General features: G+C 35.1%; 1 protein-coding gene across 13 annotated transcripts in view; it reads right to left on the bottom strand.

Moving 5' to 3' along the window:
* Nucleotides 1-20,000, bottom strand: part of IPMK (inositol polyphosphate multikinase) — a 54,060-nt gene that overhangs the window by 9,320 nt on the left and 24,740 nt on the right. For 9 of the 13 annotated variants that reach the window (XM_055560481.1, XM_055560478.1, XM_055560479.1 and 6 more), the window contains exons 3-5: nt 17,560-17,656; nt 14,972-15,136; nt 9,916-10,088 (exon numbers count right to left, since the gene is read on the bottom strand). In XM_055560481.1, coding sequence (XP_055416456.1) covers nt 9,916-10,088; nt 14,972-15,136; nt 17,560-17,656 — 435 coding nt within the window. The remainder of the gene's footprint in view (nt 1-9,915; nt 10,089-14,971; nt 15,137-17,559; nt 17,657-20,000) is intronic. The other 4 variants (XM_055560476.1, XM_055560477.1, XM_055560470.1 and 1 more) reach the window with 3 other exon arrangements.

Below are 20,000 nucleotides of genomic sequence, written 5' to 3'. Positions count from 1 at the left end.
ATAATATCCTGTGTGGGGAGGGTGACTTCTCACAGTATATGTTTCTATACTTTTTGGCATCTGAACCATACAATGATGTATTTCATCAATTTTTAATTAAATATTTTTAAGAAGCATTAAGAATACATTGCTTTAGAAACTGGTATTTTATAACTTTCAGTATGATATGGCTACTTACTCTCTATCTCAAATGCTTCACTTTATTCAAAAAATCCAAATAGAACTGTATTCTTTTTACATACACTTAGCAGCCTATTTAAAGAAAGACAATTTATCTTGAACAAAGTGTTACTATGAACAGAAGAAAAACACTTTATATATATATACCAAAATTACATTTGACTACAGGAAAAATTATTTTTATAAGGACAGTTACTCGTATCCAGAAAGTGATTTTTTAAAAAGTACTCATGTTCTCTATGCCCAGAAATATGTATAAAAAAGGATTTTCAAAGTGACAGAGGTATTGCTGCTGCTACTGCTGCTGCTAAGTCATTTTAGTCGTGTCCGACTCTGTGTGATCCCATAGACGGCAGCCCACCAGCCTCCTTCGTCCCTGGGATTCTCCAGGCAAGAACACTGGAGTGGGTTGCCATTTCCTTCTCCAATGCAGGAAAGTGAAAAGTGAAAGTGAAGTCGCTCAGTCGTGTCCGACCCTCAGCGACCCCATGGACTGCAGCCTTCCAGGCTCCTCCGTCCATAGGATTTTCCAGGCAAGAGTACTGGAATGGGATGCCATTGCCTTCTCCGACAGAGGTATTACCTAATACTATATGGCAATAAGATGGCAATATATAAATTTATCAAATCAACACTCTGTACAGCTCAAACATACACAATGTCATGTGTCACTTATCTTGCAATAAAAAGATGAAATTGAGAAAAGAATGTGATTAAATACAAAAATAAATGAGAAGAATTTTCAAATACCCAATCATGTAAACTACCAACTGCTGCTGCTGCTAAGTAGCTTCAGTTGTGTCCGACTCTTTGCGACCCCATGGACTGTGCAGCCTAGCAGGCTCCTCCGCCCATGGGATTTTCCAGGCAAGAGTACTGGAGTGGGTTTCCATTGCCTTCTCCAAAACTACCAACTAGGAAATATTTATAGAATCCCCAGAAAAGGATTCTCAAAACTTCACCATTCTACTATCCAGGGATTTATTTTCTGAGCTAAATTAAATTTCACATATGAAAAAAAAAAAAATTCATATATGAAAAATCTAGATTTCACCTACAGATTAAAGCTAACTAGTTTCAGTGAGACTCCTTTATTTATATTCTCTCTTTCTCTATTTACTTAATTTCATTTATTCATTTATTTTTTTATTGAAGTATAGTTGATTTACAATGTTGTATTCATTTCAGGCATGTCTGTTTACTTCTACTTTACTAGTTAAAGCTAGAACATAAAGAGATCTGAGAATTTCTCCAATCTCAACCCACTACCCAGTCTTGATCAGTTACAAAGACGTTTGTAAATCAAAAGTTAACAGTGCCACCTTGAAAATATCGAAACAGGTAACAAAAAAGATACTTAATTTTTTTTAAAGGAAAGGTAACCCAGAAGACATGAGGAGGGGGAGAAAATGACAAGTACAAATCAACTAAAATCTTGAATTATATGTTTTAAAGAAATTTCAAGTGAATTTCAACAAATTGTATTTCAATTATTTGCAGTTAATATTTTAAGTGTTAGTCTCTCAGTCATGTCTGACTCTTTGCGACCCCAAGGACTGTAGCCCAATAGGTTTCTCTGTCCACAGAATTCTCCAGGTAAGAATACCGGAGTGGTTAGCCATTCTCTTCTTCAGGAGATCTTCCGCACCTAGAAATTGAACCCACATCTCCTGCACTGCAGGCAGATTCTTTACTGCCTGAGCCAACAGAGAAGTCCAATAAATATAATAATCCCCACAGTTGAACAGCACATGTTTAAAAAGTCAATATAAAACTGGAAAATTAAACAACCATTCATTCACTTATTAGTTGACCACTAAGGACACTACTTGAAAAAGGCAGAAAGTCCCAAAGCAAGCTACTGATATATTTACTTCTCTCAAGTCTCATACTTTAAGCTAAAATACACTCCACCTGCCTATATATAATATGCTCCTTACATAAACTTACAGTCACCTTTCATTAACTAGTTAAAAAAATGCTCTGCTTCTTGGTTTTCTAACTATTTTCCCTGTTGCCAGTTCAAAATACTATCTTTTCCAAAGTCACTCTATACTCCTCCTCTCTTGACTGCTTTGCTCTTATAGCTCCTATTTTGTTTCTTTTACAATGTTGTATTTACAGATTATTTACAAATTATTTATTACAAATTATCTTAATAATTCTTTTGTTATTAAATCAAAGTGAGTCTTATCATCTATACCATCTTGGGATCAAGGAAATAACAGTATAATTGTTGACAGTCATTTAAAAACAAGGAATTCCTGGGACTTCCCTGGCAGTCCAGTGCTTAAGATTCTATGCTGCCAATGCAGAGGGCATGAGTTTGATTCCTGGTCAGGGAACTAAGATCCCACATGCTGCACAGTGCAAACAAAAGATTTAATTAATTAATTTCTGGAATTTATGTATTTGTATGCAATAAATTCGTTTAAATGTAATAAATTCCTATAAATATATTTATATGTATAAATTCCTCATATTTATATAAGAAATAATTATATATAATTCAGTTCTGTTCAGTTACTCAGTCATGTCTCACTGTTTCCGGCCCCATGGACTACAGCACACCAGGCCTCCCTGTCCATCACCAACTCCCAGAGTTCACCCAAACTCATGTCCATCGAGTTGGTGATGCCATCCAGCCATCTCATCCTCTGTCGTCCCCCCTCCTGCCCCCAATCCCTCCCAGCATCAGGGTCTTTTCCACTGAGTCAGTTCTTCACATCAGGTGGCCAAAGTATTGGAGCTTCAGCATCAGACCTTCCTTCCAATGAACATGCAGGACTGATTTTTCCTTTAGGATGGACTGGTTTGATCTTGCAGTCCAAGGGACTCTCAAGAGTCTTCTCCAACACCACTGTTCCAAAGCATCATTTTTCAGCACTCAGTTTTCTTTACAGTCCAACTCTCACATCCATACATGACTATTGGAAAAACCACAGCTTTGACTATACAGACCTTTGTTGGCATATAATTAATTAAATATAAGGAATTCCTAAATTGGCATTTTCTTCTGCCCACCAAACCTCTTCTTACTTACTGGTTAAATATAACAGAAAAACAATTTAAAACTGATATATTTGGTAAACTTCAGTATATTCAGTGAGGATTGGTTTTGGGATTTTTGTTCTGTTTTGTTTTTTAATTTAAATTAGGCATGATTGTCTTGGAGGAAAATTTTTTAAATTTGGAACACTGATTCTAAAATTATCCAACTCTATCTTTAGTATTAATCTATAAACCCATTGTGACTGAAAAGTTTAATAAATTTACCAAACGCTAAGGAAATAACTATCTGAAAAAAAAATCCTAACAGAACTCATACTAAAATTCAAGTTATATCTCCCAATTTTAACATTCTAGACTTATATAATTTAGTCTATATTTATATTCTTATTCCCATTCATTATTTCACACTGCAATCATATCCTTTCTCAGATAAGCAAACTATATGTAATTATAAACTGCTAACTACTATACAAAGGAAAGCCATGAGAATAAAATTAGGAGAACTCAAATTACAGATTCAACATAATTCCTACCAAAATCCCAGGTGGACACTTGCTTGCAGAAACTGACAGACTGATCCTAAAATTCACAAGGAAGTTGAAGAGACCCTAGGTAGTCCAAACAATCTTGGAAAAGAACAAAGTTGGAAGTCTAACAATTCCTAGTTTCAAAAGTAATTCCAAAGCTACATTAATCAAGACAGTCTGGTTCTTGGGAATTCCCTGGTGGTCCAGTGGTTAGCACTCAGTGCTTTCACTGACATGGGCCAGAGTTCAATCCCTGATCAGGGAACTAAGATCTAGCAAGCCATGTGGTACAGCCAAAAAAACAAAAACAAACAAACAAACAAAAAAAAACCAGACAGTATGATTCTGAGAAAATATCTGCTGCAAATCAATGTATCTGGTAAAGGGTTAATATTCAAAACATATAAAGAAGTCAGACAATTTGATATGAAAAACTAACAAGTGTTGTTGAGAATATGAAGGAAAGGGAAACCTTGAGTACTACTAGTAGGAATGTAAACTGGTACAGCCACTATAAAAAACAGTATGAAAGTTCCTCAAAAACTTAAGAAATACCATTATACACCCAAGAAAAAGAAAACACATATCCTGGCACTACATGAACTACCTGTTCACTGCAGCATGATTCACAATAGCCAAATTGTGATATAAAACAATTTAACTGCACATCAATGAATGAAAGGATAAAAATGTGGTATGTACAGGCACACCTCATTTTACTGCACTTCATAGACACTGTGTAAACCTTCAGAGCATAGAAACCTTCAAAAATGAAAGTTTATGGCAACCTTACATTGAACAAGTCTATCAGAGCCATTTTTTCCAACAGCATTTGCCTCAGTTCATGTCTCTGTGTCACATCTGGTAATTCTTGCAATATTTCAAACTTTTTCATTATTACTGTATTGTTATGTTAGCTGTGATCAGTGATCTTTGATATTACTATTATAATTGTTTTGGCATTTCTTCAGCAATAAAGTATTTTTAAATTAAGTCACATCCATTTTTTTTATACATAATGCTTTTGCATACTTAACAGATTATAGTACAGTGTAAACAAAATTTTCATTTGCACTGAGAAACTAAAAATTATGACTTGTTTTACTGTAATATCTGCTTTATTGTTGAACCCATGGTATCTCCAAGGTATGCCTGTACATAAACAACAGATTATTCAGTTATTAAGAAGAAGGAAATTTACTATCTGGAGTAACACAGATGAACCTTAAGGGCATTATGCTAAGTGAACTAAGACAAAGACAAATATTGCATATCTTCACTTACACATGGGAATCTGAAAAACAAACCAAACTCATAGAAACAAGAGAGTAGAAAGTGGTAAATTTTACCAAGGACTGGGAGGGGAAATACAAAGAGGTTAGTATTCATTTTCCAACTATAAGTTTAAAGTCTGAGAATCTAATGTAAAACATGGTGACACATCAATAATACTACTGCATAACTGAAATCTGCTAAGAGGGTAGAACATGTTCTCATAAACACAAATCAAAGATAAATATGTGAGGTGAAACATGTGTTAATAAACTAAATGAGTGAATCCTTCTACAATGCGTATGTATTTCAAATCACCACAATGTATACTTTAAATATCTTGTGTAAATGATACCTTAAATAAAGCTGAAGGAAAAAAAAAAAAAAAAAAGACTGTGGTTCTGGCATAAAGATAGACAATATGAATCAACAGAAGAGAATTGAGAGTCCACAAATGCACTCTCATTTATGTGTCCAGAGCATTCAATGAGGGAAAAAATGGTTTTCTCAACAAATGGTGCTGGGATAACTAGATACACATACGCAAAAGAGAAAGGTTGACCCCATCCTCAAACCACACACAAAAAACTAACTTAAAATATACATATATCTCAATGTAACAGTTAAAAACTATAGAAGAAATATAGGAGTAAATATTCATGACTTTAGGTTAGGCAATGGTTTCTCAGCCATGAAACAAAGAGCACAAACAACAAAAGGCAAAATTAAATTAGACTTCAAAATTAAAAATATCTGTACTCCAAAGGTATTATCAAAAAAGTGAAAAAACAACCCACAGAAAAAAATAAACCAAATTAAAAGTGAACAAAGGACCAGAATAGACATTTCTCCAAAGAAGACATGCACATGGGTCAATAAGCACATGAAAAGAGGCTCAATTCCATGAGCCATTAGGGAAATGCAAATAAAAACCAGAATGAGATACCACTTCACACCCACTAGAATAACTTATAAAAAAAGAAGAGAGACAGAATAACAAGGTTTGGGCTTTGGGTAACAATGCAGAGAAACTGAAACTCCTATATATCATTGGTAGAAATATAAAATGGTGCAACAACTTTGGAAAACACTTTGGCAGTTTCTTTAAAATTTAAATTTAATCATGGCATTCACTAGTCTCAAATTCAGGAACTACATACCTTAAAAAACATATGTATGTAACAACTTGTACATGAATGTTCATAACAACATTATTAATACAGCCCCAAAGTGGAAACAACACAAAGTTGATCAATGAACCAATGGATAAACAAAATGTGGTATATCCATACAAAAACAAAAAAGAATAAAATACAGATTTGTGCTAACAACATGGACGAACTGTGAAAACATTATGAAAGAAGCCAGTCACAAAAGACTACATATTGTATTACATGATTCCCTTTATATGAAATGTCCAGAAGAGGCAAAGCTATACAGTCAGAAAGTAGACTAGAGCTGTCTATGGCTAGTGAGTTGGAAGGAAATAAGTGACTGCTGATATGTATAGCTTTTCTTTTTAGGTGATGAAAATGTTCTACAGTTGAATATGTTGATGGCTGCCCAACTCTATGAGTATACTAAACCAATGAACTGCTACTTTAAATGAGTGAATTGAATGGTGGGTAAATCATATCTCAATAAAAATGTTATTAAAAAATACAAACAGAAGAACCTCTATTTGGGGAAATAACACACAGAGAGCAAAATCAGGCAGTGCCTTATTTATTTCTACTGTGTGTCTATATATATATATATATATATATATATAGGTTTTTATATATATATATAGACACACACACACACACATATATAAAGGCAATGGAAACCAACTGAAGAATTTTTAAGCTGGGGAATGTCAAAATTAGATATACATTTTAAAACATTTGGAGAACAGACCAGAGGAGAATAAAACTGAAATTGAGAGGTAAGATACTTGTCTAGAGAAGAGTAATTTTGAAAATGGGACTCAGGTGCTTGAAAATTAAGATCAACAAAATTGATGGATGGCTTTGAGAGACGATGGTACTAAAAGGTTTCCACGTCATTCACTGAGACGGAGAATAACAGAGATTTGCTGTTACTGCTTTGGTTGTTATTTTGCAAGAGGGATGTAAGTCAGTTTTTTACATGTTAGTCCTAGATGTCTTTAAGTTATCCAAGTAAAATGTTGAATAGGCTGTTAGCTATATAGATTAGGAGATCAAAGAAAAACCAGAGGCTAGATATGTACGTTCAGGAGTTATCAATACAAGTGAAACTGAATCAATGAGAATAAAGGACACTACTTGAGAAGAAACAGAAGGCAGTAAATGGAACTAAGTGGAATACCTCAATATTTAAAGAACAAAGAAATGAGCTGACAAAAAAAGACTGCAAAGTGCTCTTAGGGAAAAAACAGGAGAGACTGCAGTGTTATGGACACAAAAAGGAATGTTTCAAGGACATAGTCACGTTGAAGGCTGCTTTTAAAAGTGAAGTAAGATGAATAATGAAAAATGCCATTTGAATTTAGTGACACAGAGATGTCATTAGGGACCTTCATGAGGCACCAGTCTGGTGGCATGATGAAGCTAAAGCCAGATTAAAATGGGTTAAAGAATACAGCATGGGAAGTAAGGCAATAGTAACAAATATAACAAGTTTGGGTACAAAGGGGAAGCATTTAAATTCACTGCTGCAGAACACAGCAGGATAAAAGTGGGTTTTGATTTTTTTTCTTTTTCAATTGAGAGTGATTTGAACATTATTTGAAACAAAAAGGAAAAACAACTAAAGAGAGACCAAAGTTGAAGATAAAGAAAACTAAAATAAAATAACAAGAGAGAATCAAGAATATTAGGTTCAGAAGAGGTGGAAAAGAAATGCAATCCAGAAAGCAAAGGGAAGGGCTGCCTCTGACAGGAGGATGGAAAATTCTTCAATGTAGGGAGGAATAACGAGGAAATGAAAGCATATGCAGGTTAGATGTGTACGTCTGTTAGCAGGAAATTAAAGCAAACCCTGTATAATGGCTTATTTTTTCTGAAGCAGAAGCCAAAATTATCTCCTAAAAGAAGGAAAGTGGAAGGGTGAATGATTTGAAAACAGTGAAGGTTTAAATAGGCACCACTTGTTTATAGAATTTTATTCCATATTACCTAACAGTGGCATATTGTTTTCAAAGAGGGCCTCAACGTCCTTATGCACACTGCCATTTGTATTGTGACTTCTCTTTTTCCACAACCAAAAGTGGAGTCTTCTCCTTCCTATGAATATGGACTGGCCCTGTGACATACTTTGACCCATATAATTCCATAAAAGTGACAGAAAGTGACTTCCTAACCTAGATCTCAACAGACCTCATAGCTTTCACTCTTGCCTTCCTAAAATGTATATAGTACATGTAGAAGCTCCAGTCAGCCTTCTGGAAGGAACCTTATGGGAAAAAGCCCAGCCACAAGTTAGTATCAACTTGTAAGACAAATAGGAAAAGGAGTACATCAAGGCTGTATATTGTCACCCTGCTTATTTAACTTATATGCAGAGTACATCATGAGAAAGCTGGAATCAAGATTGCTGGGAGAAATATCAATATCCTCAGATATGCAAATGACAGAACCCTTATGGCAGAAAGTGAAGAGGAACTAAAAAAGCCTCTTGATGAAAGTGAAAGTGGAGAGTGAAAAAGTTGGCTTAAAGCTCAACATTCAGAAAACAAAGATCATAGCATCTGGTCCCATCACTTCATGGCAAACATATGCGGAAACAGTGGAAACAGTGTCAGACTTTATTTTTGGGGGCTCCAAAATCACTGCAGATGGTGACTGCAGCCATGAAATTAAAAGACGCTTACTCCTTGGAAGGAAAGTTATGACCAACCTAGATAGCATATTGAAAAGCAGAGATATTACTTTGCCAACAAAGGTCCATCTAGTCAAGGCTATGGTTTTTCCTGTGGTCATGTATGGATGTGAGAGTTGGACTGTGAAGAAAGCTGAGTGCCAAAGAATTGATGCTTTTGAACTGTGGTGTTGGAGAAGCCTCGAGTCCCTTGGACTGCAAGGTGATCCAACCAGTCCATTCTAAAGGAGATCAGTCCTGGGTGTTCACTGGAAGGAATGATGCTGAAGCTGAAACTCCAATACTTTGCCCACCTCATGCAAAGAGTTGACTCACTGGAAAAGACTCTGATGCTGGGAGGGATTGCGGGTAGGAGGAGAAGGGGACGAGAGAGGATGAGATGGCTGGATGGCATCACCGATTTGATGGACGTGAGTTTGAGTGAACTCCGGGAGTTGGTGATGGATCGGGAGGCCTGGCATGCTGCAGTTCATGGGGTCGCAAAGTCAGACACAACTGAATGACTGAACTGAACTGAACTGAAAGACATAGAGTGAGGTCACTTGGACCAACCAGACCCAGAGGAGCCATCAGATGAGTATAGTCACAAGAGGGACTCTGGATGAGATCAGAACTGACCACCTGAGCCCATCGCAAAATGCCAGTCCAGGGAAAAATAAGCAAAGAAAACAATGGCTTTAAATCACATTTTTAAACCAGTAGTAACCTAATTTATTTCCCTTTTTTGTTTTAAATATACAGAAAAAATTACTGGCACTTTTCTCATGGGAAAAAAAAAATCACAAATAATATCACATTCATTTATCATATTATTTCTTTTGCACTAAACTTAAAACTTCTTTAAAACAAAATTGCTAGAGTCAGAGCTTTGAGGTTCAGCCACTCATTCGCTTACTAATCATGTACTGCTTCCCAGAATAAATCCAGACACTGTCCATATACCAGTGAACAAAAGAGATAAAAATCTCTGCCAGCACTGAGGAGTTATGGATAACCTAATTCTAAAACATATGTAACATCTGTAACCTTCAAGAAAACATGCAATGAGAAATGTATGTATTACACTAAAAATCACTCTTACCCTCATGCCAAGCACCAAGAACCCAATCTCTTCCATTAATGGGTACTTGCTGACCTGTTGCTGAATCTTCTCAGATGAAGCAAAAGGATCATAGCTTTTCCGCCCTATCTTTACATCCATTATACAGGGCTTATTAAATTTATGGGTCACATCTTCCAGTTTTAGGTATAAATCTGTTATTAAAGAAAAACCCTAATTAGTAATAGGAAAACATATTACTACTTAAGAGAAAACAAAAATGAGGAAATCTTAAAACTGAGAAAAAGTTAAAACTGATCCAGAGTCAACAATTATTATTACTTCACCTGGAGGGGAAAAAAAAAGCTTGACTAATAAATTTTATAACAGGTATAAATATCACAGAGTAACTCTTGCAAGAGGTGGAATAAATATTCAACCATAATTAAAAGGTATGAATTAGATATAAGGCTTCCAAGAACATTAAAAAGGCAATGAGATAATTTTTAAAAACCGCCCTTGAATACATTCTCCTTTTGAACATGATTTACATCCTATGTGCCTCAGCAGGCATCTTAGTGTTTTAACAATTTTTTAAATTCTTCATTTAAGAATAGTAAAAGGAATAAATCCTTTCCACAGAGGATACAACAGGTATAGGTTAAGAAAGGTAAATCAATCCAAATGATGTTAATGCCAAATATACATTCTAGGCCTACTAGTCCAAAAGGAAAAAGAAACACCCTGCTTTTTAGAACACAAAAAGTCTTCAAAAGTTCATCTGTAAATAACTTTGGCATCCTGTATACACCTTCCCTCAGAAAACTACTAGAAAGGGAGATTCAAGTAAAAAATTATAAACATCTCAGTTGTAACACACTGTAGCCGACCTTATAGTTTTAGGTTGAAAATACAGGTCTGATTGCACTGAGGGAAAGAAGTAAGGAAAGAAAGTCTTTCCCCCTTCCTAGGTGAATAAATCTTCCCACACAAAATTCTGAATGAGATCACAAATTTCAGTCATGTCATAAGAAGCACTTCTTGTAAAAACCTTTCCTTACAAACAGAAAATATTTTACTTTTTATCAAAGTAATAAGGTTTGATTTTTTGAAATAAATGAATTTATTTTTTAAAATCTTATCCCTTAGTCAAAGGAAAATGGAGAGAGGGAGGATTGCGTAGAACCAGGTGAAGTTAAGAGACAAAAAATTAACTGTAGCCTAAGAGACTAGAACTCACAGAAACAAAAAGGAGCAGGCTACATTTAAAAGAAAGGTTCTAACAAAGGGACATTTTCAACAAGATAAAAGGTCTGGACACAGACATCCTGTTGATGGTGAGAGATAATGAGACAAGTAGGAATATCCTGCTCAAGAAACTAGAACCCACCCATTTCTGTACTTTAAAAAGATAACCATAGGAAAGTATGATAAGATGGGGAAGAAGGAAGCACAGCAGTCCCCTTCACATACTTCCCATTTTCAGCTACCTTGAGGAAAGAGAAAGAAAGGGATCCATCCTCTCCCTTAAAATTGTATAAAAATTTCAGTAACAAGGCTTATGTATCAAATATCAGAAGAGACTAATTAGATCCCAATACAGTAAATCATTAGCATTCACGTTTATCATCATTAATTTCCATAACTCAAGAAACCCTGAAGGCCTTAGTGACATAAGGCTATACATGGGAAGATAAAGGTAGTGTGCAAATCTAGCTAAACATCACAGCATCTACAGTTAAGTGTAGGGTTATTATTTTCTACCTGCCAATTTGGTAGTGATTAAAAACAAGAACTATTTTTTGGCCAAACAAAAGAAACAAGAGAAGCTAAAGACTTTTTGCAAATCCCTATTTCATCCTCTCTTGGGAAAGAGAAAAATACAAATGCAAACTCTCCTTACAGTAGGAATATAATAAATGCCTGCTTGAGTGAATCAATGTTTGCCCTTCTCATTCTCTTTCTGCCCTTTTGGCCTTCTTCATCCTGTAATAAGTTGAGCCATTCCTTCAGTAAACAGGCCTAAGTATCATCAGTTTTATCTGACATTTATTTTCACTAGGCAAGGGCTTTCCTGGTGGCTCAGATGGTAAACAATCTGCCTGCAGTGGAGGGGATCTGGGTTCAGTCTCTGGGCGGGGAAGACCGCTGGAAGGAAACAGCAACCCACTCCAACATTCTTGCCTGGAGAATTCAATGGACAGAGGAATCTGACAGGCTACAGCCCATGGGGTCGCAAAGAGTTGGACATGACTGAGTGACTAATACTTGACTAGGCAAATATGTTTTTATCTTACTTTCAGATTCTTGATATGCTTTATTTGATTTGAATTACCAAATCATATAAAACATATATATATACACACACACACACATATATATATACATATAAATGGCTAAATTATTGATTATTAGCCTTAAGTTCATAATTCTTAAATTAAGGCCTACTGAGAGTTGGTTTAGTGTATTCTTTTGGTTCTCTAAGTAAAAAGTTGAAATTTTGAGATTCTTGTTTCTCTTTCCCTCTAAGTTACTAAAAAAAAAAAAATCAACATCAAAACCTGCTTTAGAGATGCATATGGCAATGGCACCCCACTCCAGCACTCCTGCCTGGAAAATCCCATGGATGGAGGAGCCTGGTGGGCCGCAGTCCATGGGGTCGCTAAGAGTCAGACACGACTGAGCGACTTCACTTTCACTTTTCACTTTCATGCATTGGAGAAGGAAATGGCAACCCAATCCAGTGTTCTTGCCTGGAGAATCCCAGGGATGGGGGAGCCTGGTGGGCTGTCATCTACGGGGTCGCACAGAGTCAGACACGACTGAAGTGACTTAGCAGTTAAAAAAAAAAAAGGTTATATATCTAGCAGTTTGCCACAGTTGCTTGCGAATAAAATAGGGAAATGAGACATGATGTGGGAACTGAGATTTAAATTTATTTTTTTTTCAGATTATCATCACTAGAAATAAATTTAAATACTGATTCTCTCTGAAAAAAATGCAAGAGAGCTTAATTCAAAATAAGTCAATCTCAAGACAATAACTTAAATGATCAAAGGCATTTTAACTACAGGAGAGCCTCATTGATAAGGCAATGCTACAGATAACAAAGGACAGTCAGCCAAAGCCCCTGTGGGTATAGAATGGTACAATATTTCTCAATTTTTAGGTGTATAGAGAATATGTTCTAAAACTCGGATGGACTAAGAGTAAGATAGTGTTCTATCTGGAATAGTTCAGGTTCATTTTGACCAAAGTCAAGGAAATAAATTAAACTATATTGATATGATGTTTGGAAAATAATTATGACTTTTTGCTATGATGTAACTTGTAAGGAAAGTAAAAGTTAAAAAACATTTAATATTTTTAAATATTAAAAAAATAAAAGTTGATTTTTTCATATATACATATGAATTAATGTGTGTATAAATCACATTTAGAGCAAAATAACTATGTTTACTTGTTTAAATTCTTAAAAGCTCTATTTAGTACAACAGATTCTGATGAAGCCAATCAGTCTGTCAGAGGTCTAAAGACTGACATTTGTGAACCTCAAATCTAAGAGATAATCCACTAAGCTTAGTCTTAATATTTGTGTAATAAATAACAGGACATCTACTTTTCATAAATATATGGATCTCATTATAAGAAGTCACACTGACTAGAAGTATAGTTCTCTATGGTTGTAAGAGAGAAATATGTTATCTATTAATTTATGGAAAATGTATATAGAATTTCTATAGTTCTTTAATTTTTTGAGGTAAAAATCATAAAAATATCTACCAGGTAGTCCAAAATATACCACTTCATGCTTTTATAAGCAGTCTATAAGTTAAGACTTCTCAGTGGCTGTACCAACGACAAGGTTAATATGCTCAAAATATTTATATATTTCATCCTGCTGACGATAGTATGTTTAAAATTATATAAGGTTACTATGAACAAAAAAGTTTTTCTATTTTAAGTGTATTTTCTATTTAAATATATACAATTAAATATAATTATCTTAAATATAAATTAAATACTTACATCATTTTCTAATACATTACACATAAAAAAATTCTACTGTTGGAATACAGTCCTGATACTAAGGAAGAAAAAAAAAGGGGGCAGAAAATTCCCCAGTAACAAAGGAGAAAAAAATAAAAACATTTAAAATATTATGGAAAACTGAAAGATCTGCAAATACTTATAAACAGTAAAGATGAGATAACTATTCCTTTAAAGGAAAGACAAAGGTGAGGACATTTAGAGAGTTGAAGATTTATTCAGATCCTCTTAATGAATATTGATTATATAGATCATTACAACATAGGTTCCAAGCTTCATCACATTCCTTCCCACCCTGTCTAGGCATTGGCTACCATCTTCATTTCTGAACCTCCCAAAATGTAAAAAAGGCCGGGTGGTGAAACCCTGCCCATTTATGAAGCCAAATGGAAAAACAGAGGACACCTTTCTTCTGCCTTTCACATCAATCATCAGCTATTTCTGAGAGCAACAGAAGCTTGAAGTATAAGGAATTATAAATAGAAGAGACCTTGAGTGTCCAAATGTGGGGTGAAGGGGGAGAAAGGGAACAGCTTATTTCAATCCATGCTTCTTAAAACCTGACTAGTAGTGAGATCCATAAACCTATCAATCAATGAGACTAGAGATTACATTTGAGAACTCTCAATTTGCTCAAACCTACTTGAAGATATACTTTTCTATTCCGCCAAATAAATTTTGATGGTACATGTATCTATGTGCTTATACACAAGTAAAATGAGATTTAACATATATAACTAGTTTCAAATCTTCAAATATAATTGTAAGAAATGCTTTACCTTAAAAAAAACTAGTCATATTCTAAGGTTTGCTAATGTGATGTTTGTATAACTCTATGACTGTAATTTTAAAAAATGGGTGAGATTTATGGTACATAAATTAAATGTCAATAAAACTGCCATAAGAAATTTAAAAGGTAAAAAACTGTTGGTCAGGACATCCTTATGCTTCCTTTAAGTGACAATAACTTGCTGTGCAAACTAGAAGTACTTTCTCTGTTTTACAACTTTGGATTCTAAGAATTATACAAAGTTGTATAACACTCTACCTTGAGACTTCCCTGGTGGAGTAGTAGATAGGAAATCTTCCTGCCAAGGCGGGGAACACGGGTTTGATCCCTGATCTGGGAAGATTCCACACGCTTTTGAGCAAGTAAGCACACATGCCGCAACTACTGAAGCCCCAAGCTTTTGCTCCAAAACAAGAGAAGCCACTGCAATGAGAAGCTCATTTACCACAACGAAAAGTGGCCCCTGCTCACAATTACAGAGAAAGCCCACATGCAGTAACCAGACCTAGCACAGCCATAAATAAATAAATAAAGATGCTCAAGTAGAAAGAGGGGAAAAAGAGTTGAGAAATAAATTTTATCAATTTAATACTATGTAAAGTATAGTAATGCAAATCACAGTGTTCTATTAAAATTTAAGAAAATATTCATTTTCATGATCCTGTGGACTAAAGATGTCAAAAAGTTTCCCATCTTATATTTGTTTCATTTACCATCAAAATGATAAAAACAGAAAGAGGACTCCATGAATTCTCTAGCAAAATCAAAGCTTAACAATCTCTATGGTGCAGTTCTCCTTCCAGAGCTAAAAACTGGAAAGGAAGGGGGTTCCGTGACTGTCCAGTGGTTAGGACTCAGTGCTTTCACTGCTGTGGCCCAAGTTCAATTCCTGATCAAAGGAACTCCCAAGGAAGTTGCAGTGCGGCCAAAAAGAAAAAATATGTTTTTAATTTTAAAAAATAAATTAAAATATTTTTCAAAAGATTACAAAGGAATAGGAAATTTCCTAAGGCAATTGTTGGTATTACAGGACCACATCTATTTACATGTATACTTCTATTTATATTTTCTCCTCTTTTTTCTCATTTTCCTCACCTCATCTTTTCAACTCAGTAGTACCAACATCTCCATTTATACTCAAATAAGAGTTTCAGAGTTTATAAAGCATTTTCACATAAAATAACATGCATTTTCACAACTCCACGTGAAATTATTTTCAATGTATAGAAGAAAAAGTGGAGCTCCAAAAGGTTAATGAGTTACAGTAGTTCACAAAATTTGGAAATAACCAACAAAGAAGCCAAGGCTTCCGACTTCAAAGTTACTGATCTTTCTACATTAGCATAGATATCCCTCAGTATTGAAAACCAAAAAGGTATTGATTGCTAGCAAGTCTTTGATTTTTTAATTATTTTAAATTATACAATTCTAGACTACAAAATGTTTCAATTAAAACATTTCTTCTCCTACCCAAATTCTTCTTATATACTCTACTTTTCAAAATAATGATGCTGTTGGCTCAATTATTTGACCCACTGTATTTTTTTTTGGTTGTGCCTCGTGACATGCAGCATCTTAGTTCCCTGACCAGGGCTTGAACCTGTGCCCCTTGCAGTGGAAGTGTGGAGTTCTAACCACTAGACCACCAGAGAATTCTCTCTACCCCTTCTAAATAATTTTTTAAACTTAACATTTAACTATCTAGATATAGATTAGATAAGAAAAAAGGAGGGAAGGGAAGAGGGAAGAAAGACAAGGAAAAAAAGAAGGGAGAAAAGAAAAAGGGAAAGGAAAGAAGAGGAACGTGAGAAGAGAAGGGGGAAGACAGGAAAGAGGGAAAGAAAGGAAAAGCAGGAGCAGAGCAAAGCTCAAGTCCCCTGCCTCCCCAAATGAAGCACAGAAGAATCCTACAAATCCTGGGGAACCATTGATTTACTATTATCTGAGGATACTCACAAGAGATACTATGAGTCCTTATTAATGAAACCTAGCATAAGTAGTGACAAAGAACTGAGGGAAAGAACAACCTCAAACTTGAGTCCCCATCTCTCCTGTTCTCAAAATGTGGTTCAAGCAAAATCTCCATTAGGAAAAAAAAAACAACAACAAACACACTTTTATTTAATAAGCATATCATGAACTCCAACACAGATACGCATTATCAAAATGTCTGGGAGTTGAGCCTATTAATTTGCATTTTAGCAAGACTATGGGTTTTTCTTAAACTCAGTCAAGTTTGAAATTCTTCCCTCACTCATGAATCTTCAATGGTTAGCCGTCATGTTACCAGTTTAACTGACTTTTGTCTGCTCTGTCAAAGGCCTTAATGTGGCAAATACTGCTTCAAGTATTAACTAATATTAAGAGAGAAATTCTGTGCCCTTACATAAAAAATTTTGTCCTCTATATGAAAACTACAAGTATTTTTTAAAGCATGCACGTAGGAAATGAAGGAACAAGACAGAAGATAGGAAGGAAGTTACACAAAGAAAATATTTCTTGATTTTTCTTTTTTCAAAATGGGAAAAGAAATTGCTCAAAATGTTTGGAAAAAAGAACATCTGATAATTAAGAGTATTAAGTACTAGTGTATATATATACATATATATTATATATATGTCCATTCAATTGTTTAAGAAATTGGTCATTAATTTGTATATGCTATTTAAGAAACTGGCTATGAAAAGCAAAAGTATTAATAAGTTTTCTTAATGAATAAGAGAAAGAGTAGTAAGAAAAACACATATATTCTGTTTTTATAATACGAGGCTTAATCCTACTTAAATCTTTTAAAAAGCAATTCTCATGAATTAAGACTAAAAGATGGATTTTAAAGAAAAAATTACCATTTGGTGCAGTAGGAGGTGACCAGATGCCATAATATTTTGGCAAATATTTTTGTAGCTCTAAAAGAATATCATCAGTACAATCAGCAGCAAAAACCTGAAACAAAGAGAAATGGAACATTTGCAAGTTAGTTCCTTGTAATGCTTTCTAACTGCTCCACACATTTCTCAAATAACACAATACAATGAATCATAATTTATCCAGTATGAGTTTTAACTGGAATTTAATAAGTTTAAGTCTGGAATAAGCAAAAAAAAAAAAAAAAAATCTCTATGTATAGTCTCCAATGAGAAACTCTGTATTATTTAGAGCATATTCTTGGTTATCTAATTCTAGCCTTTCACTGTCCTTGAACTATTTTACAACAAAGTAAGTTGTAGATAACTCTTAGCAAATGCAAAAGAATTCTTGTCCATAGACAAAGAATTCTGGCCAGAGGAGGATCTGTGCCTCACTGGAGTCTCAGTGGTAAAGAATCCATCTGTAATGCAGGAGACTTGCAGGAGACATGGGTTCAATTCCTGGGTCAGGGAGATCCTATGGAGAAGGAAACAGCAACCCACTCCAATACTTATGCCTGGGAAATTCCGTAGACATAGGAGCCTGGCGGGTTGCAGCCCATGGGGTCACAAAGAGTGAGACACAACTGACCAATAAACAACAACAGAGGAGGATTACTGACTTCCCTCCAACCTCCCTGGAAAGGGAGAGTTTACAGTGTTCTTATGTACACTCATTTCACCTTCCCTTTATGCCATATAAATTTGTGCTTCTTTGACTTTTCTTTTGAACTAGGTTTTAACGCCTGCTTAGTTCTGATACTAAGTAGGGCCCTGTGGGGCTCCTGAGCACAAAGCCTTTCCGTATCCCCCATTTCTTTGATTATAAGAAAGAGGCTTCATTCAGCCTGCATGACCTTCCCTGAGTTCCAATGTGCAGATGCAAGCAGTTACTAAATAGGAAAGAGAGGTGAAGTGACACCAGGGAGAAACAGTCAAGAGCAGCCTTGGGGGAAGGTCCTGTTTCCCTATCAAGGGATACACACAACACTATCTTTGAACTGTTTTGACCCCAGACAAATTTGAACCTGAAAGTTGATGACACTGACTCCTACTTACCTCACCACTAACCCATCAGAAGAATGCAAGCCAGTCACTGCTTTGATCCTTATCACCTACCCCCACCTCATGTCTGTTAAGACCTTTTCCTATTGCCCAGGGATGGGGACACAGTTCTTGAGGGAATAGCCTGCTGGGTTCCCTTGTTGCCTGGCAAAGAAATAAAGCCACTTTTTCTCTCTCCTCCATAACAATTTCCATATTTCTGTTTGGCATCAGCACACAAAGTCAATATTTTCGCATCACTTACCTCATTAAATGAGTTTAAACAAAATCTTTAACGTGTTTATTTTATATCTGTAAAGAAATTGTGATTTTACCTTAAAAAATGTATCATTTAACTCAATGTAAGTCTAAGTATTGTTCATTTAATTATTTGATTTATAACCAGTAATAATTCTAGAAAACAATGGAAATATGCAGATATCCTGGAACTAGATTTTTAATTTTTCTTCTAGAAAAGCAGAAAGAAAATATTTTTTGTTTCAGACTCAGAGACTGAGGGAAAGAACTTGTGGTTGTCAGGGAAAGGGTGAGTGAAAGGAATAGTTAGGGAGTTTAGGATAACAGGTACACACTGTTAATATCTACAATGGAAAATCAACAAGGACCTCCTGTATAGCACAGGGAAGTCTGCTCAATGTTATGTGGCAGCCTGGATAGGAGGGTAGTTTGGGGAGAATGCATACATGTATATGTATGATGAGTACCTTTGCCGTCCACCTGAAACTATCACAACACTGTTAATCGGCTACACTCCAATACAAAATAAAAGGTTTAATAATAACTTGCAAGATATCTTACTCATTAACTCTTGCCAAATAGGTCTACTAATAATAATGACTAGCAAGACATCTTACCCATTAACTCTTGCCAAATATGGTGTACCTAAGTACTCAAAACCATTTAAGTTTACTCATGTAAAATGCTTTGGGCTCAGAGGTCCACTCTGAAGACCTGAACCAAAGGATCTCTGAACTTAGGATCAGTCCTAGATGAGGACAGAGATACTAAAAGAGGGAGAGTAAAAAAATGCTCTGAGCCAAGCTAATACAGAAAAAAACAGCAAATACAACAATATCAGGAATAAAAAGGGAGTCATAATTAAACTAGCATAGCATTTTAAAAAATACTATGAAGAACTTTACCAGGTGGATAATTACATAAAACTATAATATATATTTTAATACCACATTAACAAAGAAAATCAAAACATTTAAGAAACTGAATCATTAGTTAAAAAATATATCCCTTCCCAGGAACAAATGAAAGGAAAGATGGAAAGGACTTATGGAAGAAAAAGACACAAGTCAACAGGCTGC

The sequence above is a fragment of the Bubalus kerabau genome, chromosome 22, assembly GCF_029407905.1.
Source record: "Bubalus kerabau isolate K-KA32 ecotype Philippines breed swamp buffalo chromosome 22, PCC_UOA_SB_1v2, whole genome shotgun sequence".
In the NCBI taxonomy this organism is placed as follows: Eukaryota; Metazoa; Chordata; class Mammalia; order Artiodactyla; family Bovidae; genus Bubalus; species Bubalus kerabau.
This window is presented reverse-complemented; position numbering and strand designations above follow the sequence as displayed.